The sequence below is a fragment of the Polypterus senegalus genome, chromosome 5 (assembly GCF_016835505.1).
Source record: "Polypterus senegalus isolate Bchr_013 chromosome 5, ASM1683550v1, whole genome shotgun sequence".
NCBI lineage: Eukaryota > Metazoa > Chordata > Cladistia > Polypteriformes > Polypteridae > Polypterus > Polypterus senegalus.
Window position 1 is genome coordinate 112,933,919 of NC_053158.1, and position 18,204 is coordinate 112,952,122.

Consider the following 18,204-nt stretch of genomic DNA (forward strand, 5'->3'; position numbering starts at 1 on the left):
TTATCAAAACAACAGGTAGGTTAAAATCCATTATGTGCTATATTTTTGACTATTGCACTTATTTATTTGGTTTTCATACTTTATTATTTTTTTTTAAAGTTAAGGATGCTTCATGTATTGCTAGCCACTACAACATTTTTCAAACCCACCTTTTCCATTATGGAACACTGAAAGCCACAGTCTCTTCTCGCAGTATTCAGCACATAAGCATAAATCAATATGGAATAGAACACCTTTTCTTTGCATGACCATACCACCCTTCAATGACATTAGAACGAATCATAGCTGGCAGTTAACCTAAGGTACCTATCTTTGACATAAAACAGACTTTGCATGGATCAGAATTTATATAAATTCAAGCCCCTAAAACTTTAAGGCAGTACTGCCCATAATGGATTTTCTTCCATCCATATATGCATTGTAAATTCCACTCTTAGCCATTTCATGGTCATGATAACTGAAGCCTAACTTGGTAGCATTTGGTACAGAGTTAGGAACAAGCTTTACATGGGACATTAGTTTAATATCAGCTATTAGTTTATTTGTCAGGGCTAACATTACAAATTGGTCTGGGGTTACAGTTATTTTGATGTCAAGCATTTCACAAATAAGAAAACAAGCACACAACCTAATCATTTTTCATTTTACCTTAGCTGCAATTAATGTGGAACAAGTGATTTCTGTTTTTTTTACTTACAAATGAAAAAACTAGCTTTGCACAAATAAGTATGTAACATAAGGAGTAGTACAATATAGTGTCCAATTAGTTACTATTTTCAAATCATTTTGTGCTTTCATTTACATTTTTTTTTCATTTAAGTCTTATTATTGTCAGTTGGTGGATTTTGTGTGCCATAAATCTACAATACATTTTGTGATATAAAGTACAGATATTTTAATTAAAATTTCATTGGACAGCCATCTTGGATTGAGGTTTTCTGCTCTGTAGTGAGTTTATGACATTTTGTAATTCTGGTATTATCAACCAGTTTTGCGCAGAAAGAATCTAGCTTTGGTATTTATATTTTATCAAAAAAATCCTTGTCTTGAGCTGTACTTTGTTTATATTGTGAAGAGCATAAGGATTTTTAATATTGTTTAAATATGTTAATTATCTCTTTGTGCTTGTTTCCTGCTATGTTATTAATCTATTATTGCATTGTGAACTGTCACGTTATGTATTTGTTGAGCTAAACCTTTATTGATGCAACTTAAAAATAACATATTCTTCTTCTGTTGTAGTAAAAATATTAAATTATAATTGGAAAGCCAACCTTTTCATATACTGTAGAATGCCTCATGTCAAAAAGCACATACATGACCAATCCTGGAAATCTCTGTACCAGATGACTTTCTAGTATGAAACTTAGTTTTAAATGAAACATGCAAGATAATTTGCCTTCTAAAAACTGCTTTCTGGGTGTTCCTGTAGAAACCACTGGGGAAGGATTGGTCTCTAAAACAAATGCAAAATTTTTGGCAACTAATTTTATAAAATCCTCATCTGCTAGCTAGAATAGGTGAAGTTGCCAGGTGTGAGATGAGTTTTTGGGACATAACAATTTGAGCTCCAAAATAAGAGGGGGATCTTTACAGATGGCAATAGCATCATATTTGTAAGATTTAACATTGAGTAGTTGATTATTACTGATAACATTTTTTTGCAAAACAGTGTGCTGATACAAAAAAAAAAAAACTGTTCTGCATGCATGCTGCATATATGTTAACCAGAATTAAATTAGATTTATATAGGATCCACAAATAACTCCCCGAAAGTCTCCCTGTTGCTACAAATGTATTTGTTTGTGTGATGGACTGAAATTCCAATATCTCTGATTTTTCTATCACAGAATAAAAAAAATTGGCTAAAACTGATCTTTATTTCTTAAAGATGGAGATGTTAGAATACTTTTTTCTGTTAAATTCCTGATTGAAGCCTTTAATATTCCAACTTACAAAATTTATTGATTGATCACAATTAACCTTCACCTGTTATAAAGGCAATGATGTTTTAGAATTCAGCTTTACAACTAATATCACATCTTTATTGTTGAATCATACAGTCACTTTACTAACTAATACATTTCCAAATGGAAAAAGACAAAAAAGATACACAATGCTTGTCAAAGGTGAATTAAATGTTAAACTTATATACTGACAGTGGTTAATCTTTGTGATGGTGTAGCTCAGATTTAAAAAAAAAAAAAAAAGTGGTAAAAGCTTAACAATATATATATATTTTACATACTGTGGCGGATGGCTGGGGGTGGTACCCAGACGGGACGCCCAGGAGGACCAGAAGAGGACTTGCGCCTCCTCCAGACCATGAGGGGGCGACCGCCCTGGTTGCACTGGGGACCACGGATGCAGAGCTTGGAAGCTCAACACTGTAGGTGCCCATGGTCACCGCCAGGGGATGCCCCGGTGCCTGAAGAGCCCTGAACCTCAGCACTTCCACCACACCAGGAAGTGTTGGGGGGAAGAAGACTTGAGACACCCGAAGGGCTTCCGGGTGCGCAGCCGGCACTTCCTCCACACAGGGGAGTGTCCGCGGAGGAGTGGTGGGAAGCAGCTGGAGCCCATCCGGGCTGGTATAAAAGGGGCCAACTCCCTTCATTCGATGACTGGAGTTGGGTGGAAGTGGACGGGAGTCTGGAGAGAGAGGAGTGGAGGCGGCCAGAAGGCAGGCACTAGACTGTGAGACATGAACTTTGGGGGTTCGGTGCTGGAGGCACTGGGATTGTGCACAAGTAAATGTAAATATTGTATATAATAAATGTGTGTGTTGGGTGACAAACCGTTGTCCGTCTATCTGTGTCCAGGCCACGTTCCACAATACATATGCATTCTGTATTTTATGTATACTCACATTACTGTTGTTGTCAGACAAGCAAGTCAAACTTGACAAAACTAAATCTAACTGAATCCCCACCCATGAGAAAGAGAGGAAGGCCAACAGCCAGAATAAAACTTTAAGAGTAGGAAAAAGAAGGAGAAAATCCTTTTCTCCAGTATGAATGCTTATTCTAAAAAGTTAATAATTAGATCCTTCCAGGTTTTAAAAAAGTTTTGCACAGATCCTCTAAGTAAGAATTAGATTTTTTCCAATTTCAAATAGTATATGACATGGGGATGCACAAACCAGAGTGTTTCTTCGTGCCAGTCCCAAGCCCGGATAAATGGGGAGGGTTATGTCAGGAAAGGCATCCGGTGTAAAATTTTGCCAAATCAATATGCGGACAACAATTTTGGATGATCTGCTGTGGCAACCACTAACAGGAACAGCCGAAAGAAGAAGAAGAAAAATATGACATCAGTTACCCACCGGCTTAAAAGAGGTGGGCTAAAACTCTTCCAGTTGAGCAAGATAAGTCTATGCGCTAATAGTACAGTAAAGGCAACTACAATTTGTTTGTCGTTCTCCACTTTAACCTATGTGGGAGTACATCAAACACAGCAGTTAATGGATTAGGAATGATTGTGACACCAAGGCTGTCTGATAGGCATTTAAAATTTTTTGTCCAGAATGATGTTAATTTGGTGCACACCCAAAACATATGGCCCAATGAGGCTGGAGCTTGATTGCAACATTTAAAAAGAAACTGGACTTGTTTTCAAATGATTTAACTACAGGCAAAATGCTTCATTTCCCAATACTGCATAATTTAATAAATAACTTGGCATCTGCACAGATTTACTGTAATAATGACAGAATTTAGGCAAGTTAAGTGCGAACTTTGCTGCGAGGTTTGACATTCCCACTAAGGTCGATTGATGTGGGAGGAGAGTTTGCATCAAAAGCCAAGTAGGTGCTTATGTCACTTGAGAAACTACCCTGCAACTAGAACTAGAACTGATAGATATGCAAGAATCATCTGAATTAAAAAGAGCACTTCGATCTGTGGGATGGCTACAATTTTAGACGGAGCTAAAGCAGGTCTAGTTTCCAAAAGGTAAAAGGTTGGCTATTTTTCTTCATAGAATATTCGCTATGATGTACACATCTGACTCAAGCTTTTCGCATATGCATGCAATAAAAACAAACACTTGTTCCTCCTTTACCACCAGAATTGCCAAAGCCTATGAAAAAACACGTAAACCTGGCCTACCTTAAATCTATTCGCACCTCTCCGTCAGCATCTTTTGTTTTGTAAATATGTTGATAAGCACAAGCAGCAAGTAGCTTACTATCCCATCCTTCCACCACCACAGAAATGGCAAAAACCTCTCTCAGCTCAAGCCTTGTGTATCTGGGAGTGAGGGACAAGGAGCTGTATAGTGTAAATAAGATATCATTATTTGGAACACATGAATTTCATGTGTTTTTTCCATGTCTACAAAGATCTATGTAAGTGTAGCATGACAGAAATGTTGAATACATACCTAAAAAACAAACATTTTTCATGTTTTAGTAGAAACGACAAAATTTGTGAAGACTGGAGTCCAAATATCAAATAAACACTTTCACAAAAGGTACAACTATAACAAAACAAGTGCGCTTTTATTCAAGACTATAACCAAAGAAAATGAAATCTGGTTAGTGTACTTTGGTGTCACAACTGCTTTGGTAGTACAGTGGTAAGAACTGCTGACTCATAATCAACAAATTGCAGGTTCGAGCCTTGCCGTGTCACAAAATAAACATTTTGAGTAGTGAGATGCTCTTATTGTTACTATTGTACAATAAAAACATATATTTAATTTGTGTCCGTAACAGCCAGTGTAAATATATGGTAAGGTTAACGTTTTTTTTTTTTTTAGTAATTCAGTTTTATTTTCTCAGTTGCTTTCACACTCCCCCCATCTGACACTGCGGTTTTCAAATAAAGATGTGCTATAACATAGGTGAACTCAAATGTTTTTTCATAGGCTTTGGTAACTCTAGCGTTATAAGCACTCACTTCTATGAATGTCTACAAATTGTTCTCATTTCATATGAACCTAGCTTTAATGCTTTTGTAAAGTCAAGTAAATGCAATTTTAGTCATTAGAAAACAAATATAGTACTTGTTGTTAAAATGAGTAACATATATAAACAAGATAAAAGAGAAGTAAAGAAAAAAGAACAAGTGTTAAATGATATTGAGAACATTTTGTTATTTGACATGTGGTACTGTGGATATATTCTGTTTTCTTAAAATTAAAAGTGATAGTAAGAAATGTATAGAATATAATTATAACAAATCTAACAAAAAGTAATAGAGTGTCAAAGGATTGATAGTCAAGACCATTGTTAAATGACATTCCAAGGTAGATTTGTGAGGTTTTTTTTTTAGGTTGGGTAACTCAAATCAATTAAAAAAAAAAAATAATAATAACATTAGAACATTAGAACAATCTAGACGAGAACAGGCCATTCAGCCCAACAAAGCTCGCCAGTCCTATCCACTTGTTTCCTCCAAGAAAACATCAAGTCGAGTTTTGAAAGTCCCTAACGTCTTACTGTCTACCACACTACTTGGTAGCTTATTCCAAGTGTCTATCGTTCTTTGTGTAAAGAAAAACTTCCTAATGTTTGTGCGAAATTTACCCTTAACAAGTTTCCAACTGTGTCCCCGTGTTCTTGATGAGCTCATTTTAAAATACAAGTCTCGATCCACTGTACTAATTCCCTTCATAATTTTAAACACTTCAGTCATGTCACCTCTTAATCTTCTTTTGCTTAAACTGTAAAGGCTCAGCTCTTTTAATCTTTCCTCATAATTCAACCCCTGTAGACCTGGAATCAGCCTAGTTGCTCTTCTCTGGACCTTTTCTAGTGCTGCTATGTTCTTTTTGTAGCCTGGAGACCTAAACTGCACACAGTACTCAAGATGAGGCCTCACCAGTGCATTATAAAGGTTAAGCATAACCTCCTTGGACTTGTACTCCACAGATCGTGCTATATAACCTAACATTCTGTTAGCCTTCTTAATGGCTTCTGAACACTGTTGGGAAGTTGATAGCTTGGAGTCCACTATGACTCCTAAATCGTTCTCATAAGGTGTACTCTCGATTTTCGACCGCCTATTGTGTATTCAAACCTAATATTTTTACTTCCTATGTGTAATACTTTACATTAATAAATAATAGTAAATATTAATGTGAATAAACACCCAGTGATATAGTGTTATATTTAGTGTTGTTCATCTTGTTCACATGTGAATGCTGAGAGACAAGAATTATCCTTGGCCCTCCTAACACTTAACATTTATAGTAATCATGGTGCACAAAAGAAACTAGCCGAAGAACCCTGCTGTACAGGAAGAAGCAAAGCCGGCTCTGTTTTCTGAGGAGGCTGGGCTCCTTTAACATATGTAAGAAACACCTGTAGATGTTTTATCAGTCAGTGATTGCCAATGCTATCTTTTATGCTGTTGTGTCTTAGGGGGTAGCTTAAAGAAGATGCTGATTATATTCATAAGGTGAGCCGGATCTGTGGTAGGCAATGAAATGAAGTCTCTGGTGACAGTGGCAGAGAAGAGGACACTATGTAAGCTGCTATGTATTATGAGCAATGAACTTCACCCACTATAAACCATCATAATTAAGCAGAGGAGTTTGTTTAGTAGTAGGCTTATGTTATAGAACTACTATATGGAATAATGCAAAAGATTTTTTGTCCCCAGACCCTTTAGACTCTTAACTCTTCCCAACAAGGGGTGGGGGTGGTTGGTTCTGGGACTGATGCTCCTTCTCTGCTCTTGTGGGGACTACCTCATAAAGCTATATTAGCTATGCACTACATCTGATATCTAATTACTTTGTCATCACTGTATAACCTTTTTCAGTTACTAAGATTGCATTTCATAGCCTGTACTTAATGTTATTTGTATAGTGTGTACTTAAATATGTGTATCTAACTTGGTATAATTTTTGGCTACTGATACTTAAATTTCCCTCAGGATCAATTATCTATCTATCTAAAGATATGAAAGCACAAAACAAAGTTGTTCTGACAATATTACATATAAATGTCTTAATCTAAAAGTTAAAAATGCACCGAAAGCTTTAATTTATTTGTCAAATTTTGGAGGAAGGGTTGCACCATGTTTAGCGCTTAAGTGCCAACCTTTAGAGTTTTAGGTTTGTATTCCTGTTTCAACAAAGACAAATTTGACTTTGCAAGCTCCCCAGAGTGCAAATTAGACCAATTTTGTGTATCTACTTTCCAACCACTTTCAAAGCCTCTCCCATCTTTTCCTATAAAGGTCAGTTTTGATCTTCTGTGTCCAGGTTTTTACCGAAAAATTACAACTCTCATCCATTTATCACTAACTTTAAAAACAAAAAAGAAACAAAACAACAAACGGGAAACTTTACATTAAACATATGTAATGTTTAATCAGGTTCTTTCATAATGCTAACTTTCCTCTTTCCATTCTCCAGATCTTGTTCCTGCGCCTTTGTATAACTTATTTATGTGTTAAAGACTGTGGGAATCATTGTTTCTTTGACTTTTATTCAGTGTCCTCTGGAGAGGTGTAAATATAGGAGTGACCTTCAACAATTACTTTGAAACTAGCTGGAAACAATTTGCCTGATATCAGCTTTACGTAAATATTGATATTTTAAAATGCAGCTCTCTTTTCAGAAGATATACCACAGAAATTTGGAAATATACAGATTCAAATTCAAGTTTGCGAACCTAACTATAAAATTTTGAGGATGTCAATTTTTGAGCAGACAAGTAGGACATTTAATTTAATTGCTGGATTCTAGTGTTACAAGTAATCCCACAATTTTGATGTTTTTCCCTTCTAAGTCTGTATTCAGACACCACAAATTTATTAGGGACTGTTTTGCATTCAGCTTCTAAATTCAGTTTACTTGATGTGGGCCATGAGCATATGCATCACATCCTGACAGGAACCACCAAAAACTTTCATTTGATTAGTTTTTCAGTTTTTCTCATTTTATTCTCCATATTTTCCATTTTTCATAAGTTTACATAAACATTTACTTCAAAGTTATTATTTGATCATACCTTATGATAACTCATATTCCTGCTCAGTTACCATTTCTTTCAGTTCCTACATATTCATCTTGAGCTTAGTTATCAATTCAGTTCATAAACTTTCATGTAATTTTCCACACTGCTCTGTTGTCGTAATCTAGAAGGTTGGTGTAGATGCCAGAATGACATACAATGTGTTTGTTAGGATATTAAAAAAGAGACAATGAGAGGTTGACTGGTCTAACTATAAAGCTTATATGTAACAAACTATCACTCCTGGCCTCGCTTCCACATTTTCATTTCATGTTTTAGTCAGGCCAGGTCTTGCCAAACACAATGGCAATAATCCTGCCAGGCAAAGCTTACTGCCCATGAAAACTGGACTGCTAAACATATTAATTACATTTCATGTACAGGAGAATATCATGTTATAGGAATTATACCTCAGGGTACCTCTCAATTTCACATAATACACTTTAATATGATTCTTTATTTTATGTTTAAGGGCATAGGACAAAAATAAACAATTCTTCAACAAAACTATATTTTACACAAATTAAAGAAAATATAACAACAGATGCAAAGTAGTAGAAACAAACCTACCAATATCACAATGTTGTGTTGTCAGAATTACATACACATGTCTAATGACACAAATCACTATTGTCATAAAAAGTAAACTTAGTTTATTAATTGTTCTAGTTAAATAAATTAATGTTAACCTCTGATGCCTGCAATTCATTAAACAGTACAGAGTGTGTAATAGTGGACAAGCAGTGATTAACTGCCTCTAAATAAATTACAAACTATCCTGCCAGAATATCCTTGATTAGGTAAATCAGTGTTTCAGTTCCAGCAGAAATTTGTAGGTATGCTATATCTATCTCATCAAACTACTTGGGAGGTTAATTGTAGTGTTTATAATCCATTAAAAACTGTTTTTCTTTCATCTGAACAAAATCCAGCAAACAACAAAAAACCTTCCAAACAGCAAACACTGTATGCATGTGTTGTTTCCTGCAAACTATTGTACCTGAAGAGATCTGTAGAGGTCAATTTCCTATCCAGAGAGAAACTCTGGTTGTATGTTGTCATTCTGAAGGGCATTCCTGGTTATAGATACAGTCCCATAGTTAACATAGCATACCATACTTTAAATATGTACAAATACAATTTCTGTATTGTGGAGGTGGTACAGCAATGCTGATTATGACCTGAGAAACCCCTATAATTGTCTTCTGCCTTACTGCCATGTGTCATACAAAATGTAATTCACTTTTGAATGATCATGTAGAACTGTAATTATTTAAATGTTTTATCTAAAATATTTTAAAATAACTTTCCATTTTGCCTTCCCTATTATTATAAAAGGTCAGAGAAAGATATTCTGCATTTTAGGTATAATTAAGCTTTGTAGGCTTTCAAAATTATTTGTAGTCTAGTATGAAACATTTGCTTATTTTTGCTATATATCTTGTTTTATTAATGTCAGTGATTTTTGATTTACTAGACAACAGTGATAGTAAATAAGTTAGATGATGCTTACCCAAATAATCTTTTAAAGTTGCATTATTAGCTTGCTTAAGTATCCCCTGCTCCACCAGCTCCTGGTACAAAGATTCAATAGTTCTGCAACACAAGCAATGACTGAAATAGCAAAATTGTTTCAAATAATAACACTTTTTAAATATACAATATAACTTCTGTGGAAAATATAAGCAGACTTGACCTGGCTACAAATATATAATACTGTAAAGTATTTATTAAAATATGCAGTCTCTAAAGTACAGTATGTACAATATGTCATTGCAAATGTATTAATTTATTTTATACATCTTATATGAAGGATGCAATTTCAGATAGAAAAAATGACTAGTGAACATTGGATAGACAATTTACTGAGAAAAAAAACATTTTGAAGTAGACACATTTGAACATAGAGGGTATTAGATCAATAAAGAGCCTTTGTGGACAGAAGTGCTTATTTCAAAGCAGTAAGTCTAGTTCAATGTACTGTGTTAACTGGTCTAGAGTCGGAAAACTAAGTTTTTTGTTTTTTTGGGATCTTCTAAGGACTGACATAAGCATTTGTTGTTTAAAGAGTGCCCAACTAGTTCAATCATTTATACTGGATTATAGATTAGGTGAACAATTTTTTAACAAATAATTTTAGAAAATCAAATGAATAAACTAGAAAATTCTGGGACCTTAGAGCCTTGAACTTCTCAACATTAGTTCTTATTTTAAGGAGGAGGAAAGCAAATAAGTCAGATTGTTTCCATATATTTTAAAATACATTGAGTACTTTTTATTCCATGTAAGCATTTACTTATTGCTTGTTTGAAACATTTTAAGATTAATCTCCCATCCTTATTTAGCAGATTGAGTAGAATATACTGTACTGTAATTGTACAGTTCTTGGAATTCAAAGGAAGTCCACGCCATATAGATTCTTTGTACCAAGCATGTTTCCAGTTTTTACATAGAGACAATGCAGAGAAATAAGTTTTATGTAGTAACATGTTTACTAGTCTGTCAAATGTCCAACAGTTTTTTTCAGTATTAGGATATCATAATGCTATTAAATGTAGTGTTTGTATAGAGGACTAGACAGTTAAAAAATTAGCATGAACAATTGCCAAGTGCAACTGGTGGCTGTAACAATGTATACAGTATGTATAGAATTTTTCTAGTAAGCTTTTTCTGCAGAAGAGCTTGTACCATAACCTTTAATCCACTCATGACTGCAACACCATCGTAGACTGACTGGAAATGTTTTCAGTGCTATACTAACATGGACTGCGATGTTGGAGGTTTGTGTTAGTTGGGATTCTTCATGTAATTTATTTAGGTTAAGTAAACAAATTAAGTGCTCTTCAGGCACAAAATTGCTGACAAATTTAATCGTGACAGGTAGTTTTTCACATTACACCTGTCTCTTGTTCCATCACATTTAATCATTTAATGCAAAACCCAATTGAGTCTGCATTATCATAACTGGATTTAATATGGTTTAACACCATATTTGCTAGCATGCAATCATTTTCTCAATGTGTCTTTGGGTGTGTACTTTGTATTTTGTTGAGTGCTTTCAACAATATCTGTGAGTTTAGAATCTTTAAACATAATGTATTCAAAAAGCTGAAGGAAAGTTCCAGTAGATACATCATCTATATTATTTTTTTACTCCCATTATGGTGTCCCCACAATGGAAGTTAATTTACATATGAAAACTGCTTAACTTCACCAATACTTTCTAGTTGATTTTGCCCAAGTAAAAAGGAAATAGTATCCTGTACTCTGTATATGGCATTGACTATTACCATGTTTCTGAAACCTTCTGTTATGTTCTAGTGCCATCTTCCAGTTTGTAAAGCCATGTTTGTGAATGTGTCCAAATCTTTCGTAATGTCAAAAGTCTAGCAAGGAAAACATAAACTTGCATTCCACTTAACTGAATACTCCAGCCAAGGTCATAACTTGTGCCAGGTTGAGCTGAATAACCTAACATATACACCAAATACTCACTTAGTTTAAGTTTTAAAGATGGGTTGACATGGTGTATCTCTGTTTAGGTCATCAGTGTTACCTTTCTCAACAGATGAGCTGGCAATACAAGAGATGCTAATGCTTAATCATTTTCACTTTGTAGCAGAAGAGGTTTCATTAGGATTACTACTATGATCAGATTGACCCTCAGCTTTGGTGCTTTTGGGAGCACTGTCTGTAAAATTTTTAATTGAGTTTTGGTGTACTAGATAACTATACATAGCATTACACTTACATTAATGTTATCCAGGAGTTTTTGAAGTACTGTATATAAATACAATGTAAACCTCACACAGTCAATGAAAAGAAGATATTTGTTGGACAACATTGTCAAATACCTTAAGAATTAAGGCATAATTCTGTTTGGTTGCAGGCAGACAAAACAATGCTGAATATTGATGGTCCAACTAATAAAATTTACCAACGTTCTGAGAAACCAAATGTATTGTACTTTGTTATATTTTCAGGCATCAGTAAAGTGTAATTTTCGTTAAAAAATACCTTGGCCACCTGGGGAAAAACATTTATTTTGCATTATTGTGTAAATCCATGGATTTGAGCTATGCCATGTATCTCCAGACACAATTTATAATATGCATATATGCTTTATATTGCACAAAAGACTTGACATATTCGAACACACTTGTTGCTAATGAAATAAATAAATCTAGATTTTACTCACCTATCACTGGTCAAATCTTTCTCTTTCTTTTTCTTCTTTCCACTCTTTCCACCCTTCTTTTTCTTTTGCTAAACATTTAAAAATAAATATTTTAAACAAATGTACATCACGGCAGTATATTGACATAATGCTAAAACCATCCATCCATTATCCAACCCGCTATATCCTAACTACAGGGTCACAGGGGGTCTGCTGGAGCCAATCCCAGCCAACACAGGGTGCAAGGCAGGAAACAAACCCGAGACAGGGTGCCAGCCCACCGCAGGGCTAATGCTAAAACACATTTTATAAATTAAAATCTGACCTTTAAAACATGTTTCTTTAACTTAAGCCTTAGAAAAACTATGTGTTCAATTAATGGATACAAATTTTTAAAGTGACTAGTGCTGTGAGATATATGTGGGATTGACAATAAAATGAACTTTGCAAACACCATGAAAATGAGGGAGAAACAAAGAGAAGGCGGATTGAGAACTCTGGGCATTTCCTATTTGAGTTTTTATGTCATTTTAGATCAGGAATGAACCTGGTAGTTCATTCAAAAAAATTAAAGGAACACTGAGAAAACATCACATCTCAATGGGAAAAAAAATCATACTGGATATCTATACCGACATGGACTGGGTAATGTGTTAGGAACAAAAGGATGCCAAATTGTTTGATGGAAATGAAAATGATCAACCTTCAGAGGGCTGAATTCAAAGACACCCTGAAAATCAAAGTGAAAAAATGATGCAGCAGGCTAGTCCATTTTGCCAAAAATTCATTGCAGCAACTCAAAATCGTACTCAGTAGTTTGTATGGCCCCACATGCTTGTATGCTGGCCTGACAATGTCAAGGCATGCTCCTAATGAGACGATGGATGGTGTCCTGGGGAATCTCCTCCCAGATCTAGACCAGGGCATCACTGAGTTCCTGGACAGTCTCAGGTGCAACCTGGCGGCGTCAGATGGACAGAACCATAATGTCCCAGAGGTGTTCTATTGGATTTAGGTCAGGCGAGTGTGGGGACCAGTCAATAGTATCAATTCCTTCATCCTCCAGGAACTCCCTACATACTCACTCCACATGAGGCCGGGCATTGTTGTGCACCAGAAAGGAACCCATGACTCACTGAACCAACATAAGGTCTGACAGTGGGTCCAAGGATTTCATCCCGATAACGAATGGCAGTCACTGTGTCATTGTCTAGCCTGTAGTGGTCTGTGCGTCCCTCCATGGCTATGCCTCTCCAGACCATAACTGACCCACCACCAAACCGGTCATGCTGAATGATGTTACGGGCAGCTTAATGTGCTCCACTGCTTCTCCAGATATATACATTTTTGTAAAAACTAACTGCTAAAACAGCTCATCCATATATCCATTTTATGAACTCCTTTGGATAACTTAGAGTACTGTGAAAGCTAAAGGTTTGCAAACAAAAAAAAAAGATTAAATTCATATATATTTAATAAAGTGTCTGTTAAAATATATGCAATGCATTTATGTAATATGTTAAGTATACCATTTCAAAATAATCTGTGGAGTTAATCTGAAAATAATTCATGATAATTCAGTTAATTCCATATATAAAACACCAACCTTACCTTTTTACTTGTTTTCGTCCTACCACCTTTATCTTTATCTACGGCCAGTTTAAGGTTTTTAAGCTCTTCTCTCATTAACTCGTCCACCTGTCAAAATAATCAATTGTTTAAGGCTAAACAAACCCAACACAGCAGAAAATAAAAAAGATGTAGCCAGCCACAATGCATCTGCAAGAATTAAAAGAAAAAAATAAATGAGAGATACGTGAACAAGGAAGGTTTATAACATTCATATTATAACTGAGTAAGTCAGTTGAAATCCTGCCAAAATCCACCACTTCTAGTCCTTGGGCTATAAAGATGCCCTGAACAGGAAGTCAGCTTCAGCTGAGTATTCAGCCTTAAGGGAAACACACCTCTGTCATCATCAAGTGCAATTCCATCTTCAAAACATACTACAGTCACTACTTCCATTTCTTCATTTTTTTTTCTATTGACAAACTGTACCACAGTACCACCAATAAAAAAGGATTTGTAGGTGGGACCCCAAACCTACTCAAGTTTGTATTTTTTCAATACTCTTACTAAAGTAACAATGCTGAACTGAATTATACTATTTTTAATCATTAGACGTTTTCAATGAGCTTAGAATGCATTGGCAGGGTGACCATTGCTCAAAGGTAAAAAAAAGAGAACAACGTATGTATGTATTGTATATATCATTATAGGACCACTGACTCTTCTGACTTTATCTTTCTACATAACAAACTGTCCTGAGAAAACCAAAATCAAAAGACATAAGAATGCATGAGACAAATAAATGTCCTCTTCTTTGCTATACTAATCAAGCTAGAATTTCCACTTGTACTTTTTCTATCATAAATTTTATGCATGATCACTCTTTTTATATTGTTTCAGTGGTCATTCTTCTCACAATACTTTTACCCATTTTCTGTTAATTTATTATTTATGATTCTCTCCAGTGCGCCAGATTCTTCCCTTGTACAAAGAAGTGTTTGCTATAGTTTGAATATCAACCCATCAGGATTCTGCTGCTTGTTCATATCAATCACTTCTTTTCTTCCTCTAACTAATGTAATTAAATATCAAAAAGAAAGAAAAATGAAAATGCTATATTAAGACATGAAGCAGGATAACTGTGTTGCAGTATCACTGGTCAAGTGACATCCCACGCTACAGTATAATGCTTTTCCTTTTTTAATTGAGACTTCCCTTCTCAAAAATAAATAATTAGAAGGCTTGAAAAATTCACATATATCCACATGTAAGACATTAAATAATATAAAAAGTTTAAATATGAAGTTGATCTTTTAATTGGCTAAAGTAATTATTCATTAAATTACAAAGTAAACTAGAAACTTTTAAAAATTTGTTTTAACTATAATGTATTCAGCTTAAAGAAAAAAGATAAGTAAACAAATTTGTCACCTGTTGTCTGATTTCAGTCTCTATCTCTTTCCTCTTTTCTTCTTTGATAAGTTCAAGATCATGTTTCTGGTGAAAGTTAGCAGTTTCATCACGGTGTTGCCAAACAGCTGTTAATATACAATAAGATTACATAAATTTGGTATCATTTAAAGATGTATATATTTTTAATGTGCATGGCTAACTAATGGGTAATTGAAAGACAACTGCAGAATTCTAGTGCTTGTTCAAGACATGAAGTAATTATACTTGTGCTGGATAACGTAAAAACATTTGACCATCACTGTTTTTGAGCAAAGGATCCTCATCAGATGCTGCTGCATTAAATGATACAGAATCATGTTACTTTTACAATGTAACTTAATTCACATCCATAACTGAGGAAGCCTGATGTTTTTGTATGCACACTATTGCCCATAGGCTATACTGCTTCTTCATGTTTTGGCTGCTCTCGTTAGGGGTTGCCACAGCGCATTATCATTTTCCATATCTTCCTGTCCTCTGCATCTTGCTCTGTTACACCCATCACATACATGTCCTCTCTCACCACATCCATAAACCTTCTCTAAGGCCTTCCTCTTTTTCTCTTGCCTGACAGCTTTATCCTTAGCATCCTTTTCCCAATATATCCAGCATCTCTCCTCTATACATGTCCAAACCAATGCAATCTCTCCTCTCTGACTTTGTCTCCAGAACATACAACCTGAGCTGATCCTCCTGTCCATCCTTGTCACACCCAATGCAAATCTTACCATCTTTATTTATGCCACCTCCAGCTATGTCTCCTGGTTTTGGTCAGTGCCACTGTCTCCAACCCATATAATATAGCAGGTACCACTACAGTCCTCTAGACCTTCCCGTTCACTCTTGCTGATACCCATCTGTCACAAATTACTCCTGACACTCTTCTATGTTCATTCCACCCTGCCTGCACTCTCTTTTTGAACTCTCTTCCACAATCTCTATTATTCTATACTGTTGATCCCAAGTATTTATACTCATCCACCTTTGCCAACTCTACTCCCTGCATCCTTACCATTCCACGGACTTCCCACTCATTTACACACATGTATTCTTTCTTGTTCCCATTGATCTTCATTCCTCCCCACTCCTCTCCAGGATCTCCTCAACCTGCACCCTACTTTCACTATAGGTCACAGTGTCATCAGCAAACAGTCCATGGTGACTCCTGTCTAACCTTGTCTGTCAACCTGTCCATCACCATTGCAAATAAGAAAGGGCTCAGAGATGATCCTTGATGTAATCCCATCTGCATGCATCCGTCACTCCTAACGCAGACCTCACTACTGTCACAATTCCCCTGTACATGTCCTGTTCAAACTCTTACATACTTCTTTGCCACTACCGACTTTCTCTAATAATACCACAACTCCTCTCGAGGCACCTTGTCATATGCTTTCTCCAGGTCCATATAAACGCCATCAGTACCCTCAAAGCAAACATTACATCTCTGGTGCTCATTCCTGGCTTGAAACCATACTGCTGCTCACTAATTATCACCTTAAATAACGTAATATATCCAATAAGTTCATGCTGTGGCTCATCACTTTTACCCATCCCCGTAGTTACTACAGATCTGCACATCCCTCTTATTCTTACAAATTGGTATCAGTACACGTCTTCTCTACTCCTCAGGCATCCTCTCGCTTTCCAAGATTCCATTAAACAATCTGGTTAAAAACTCCACTACCATCTCTCCTAAACACTTCCCTGCTTCAACAGGTATGTCATCTGGATCAACGGCCTTTCCATTCTTCATCCTGTTCATAGCTGTCCTTACTTCCTCCTTACTAATCCGTTGCACTTTCTGATTCAGTATCGCCACGTCATACAACCTTCTCCCTCTCTCATTCTCTTCATTCATCAGCCACTCAAAGTACTTTTTCCATCTGCTCAACACACTCTCCTCATTTGTGAGTACGTCCATCTTTATCCTTTATCACATTAACCTGCTGTACATCTTTCTCAGCTCTGTCCCTCTGTCTAGGCAATCGGTACAGGTCCTTTTCTCTCTCCCTCCTTAGTGTCCAACCTCTCATACAACTCATCATATGCCTTTTCCTTAGTCTTCGCCAATCTCTCTCTTCACATTACACCTTATCTTCTTGTACTCTTGTCTACTTTCTGCATCTCTCTGACTATCCCACTTCTTCACCAACCTCTTCCTCTGTATACTCTCCTATACTTCCCCATTCCACCACGAGGCTTCCTTTTCCTTCATCCCCTGCCCAGATGTAACACAAAGCACCCTTCTTGATCTCACCCTTACTACTTCTACTATGGTTGTCCAGCTACTGTATCTGGAAACTCTTCACTGCCATCCAGTGCCTGTCTTACCTCGTCCCTGAACTCAACCCCGTAATCTTCCTTTTTCAGCTTCCACCATTTGGTCCTTGGCTCTGCCCTCACTCTCCTTCTCTTCTTGATCTTCAATGTCATCCTACAGACCACAATCCTATGCTGCCTAGCTACACTTTCCCCTGCCACAACTTTGCAGTCTTCAATCTTTCATATTAACCCTTCTGCATATGATATAATCTACCTGTGTGCATCTTTCTCCACTCTTGTTCATCACCAAATGTTCCTCCCTCTTCTTAAAATATGTATTCAACACAGCCATGTCCATCCTTTTTGCAAAATCCCCTATTATCTGACCTTCTTCATTCCTCTCCTTGACACCACACCTACCCATCACCTCCTCTTCCCATCTGTTCCCTTCACAAACATGTCCATTGAAATCTGCTCCAATCGCCACTCTCTGTCCCTTGGGTACACTGTCCATCACTTCATTCAACTCACTCCAGAAATCTTTCTCATCCACACCCAATTTGCGGGGCATGTGCACTAACAACATTCATCATCACACCTTCAATTTCCAGCTTCATAATCATCACTCTGTCTGACACTTTTCACCTCAAAAACACTCTTCACATACTGTTCCTTCATAATAACCCCTACCCCACTTCTCTTCCCATCCACACAATGATAGAACCATTTGAATCCACCTCTGATCCATCTGGCCTTACTCCCCCCCTTTCAT

General features: G+C 36.2%; 1 protein-coding gene across 2 annotated transcripts in view; it reads right to left on the minus strand.

Moving 5' to 3' along the window:
- Nucleotides 1-18,204, minus strand: part of zgc:153738 (uncharacterized protein LOC558115 homolog) — a 282,457-nt gene that overhangs the window by 76,777 nt on the left and 187,476 nt on the right. For both annotated transcript variants that reach the window (XM_039753239.1, XM_039753238.1), the window contains 4 exons: nucleotides 15,147-15,253; nucleotides 13,758-13,844; nucleotides 12,168-12,235; nucleotides 9,483-9,565 (listed from right to left, as the gene is read on the minus strand). In XM_039753239.1, the coding sequence (XP_039609173.1) occupies nucleotides 9,483-9,565; nucleotides 12,168-12,235; nucleotides 13,758-13,844; nucleotides 15,147-15,253 (345 nt within the window). The remainder of the gene's footprint in view (nucleotides 1-9,482; nucleotides 9,566-12,167; nucleotides 12,236-13,757; nucleotides 13,845-15,146; nucleotides 15,254-18,204) is intronic.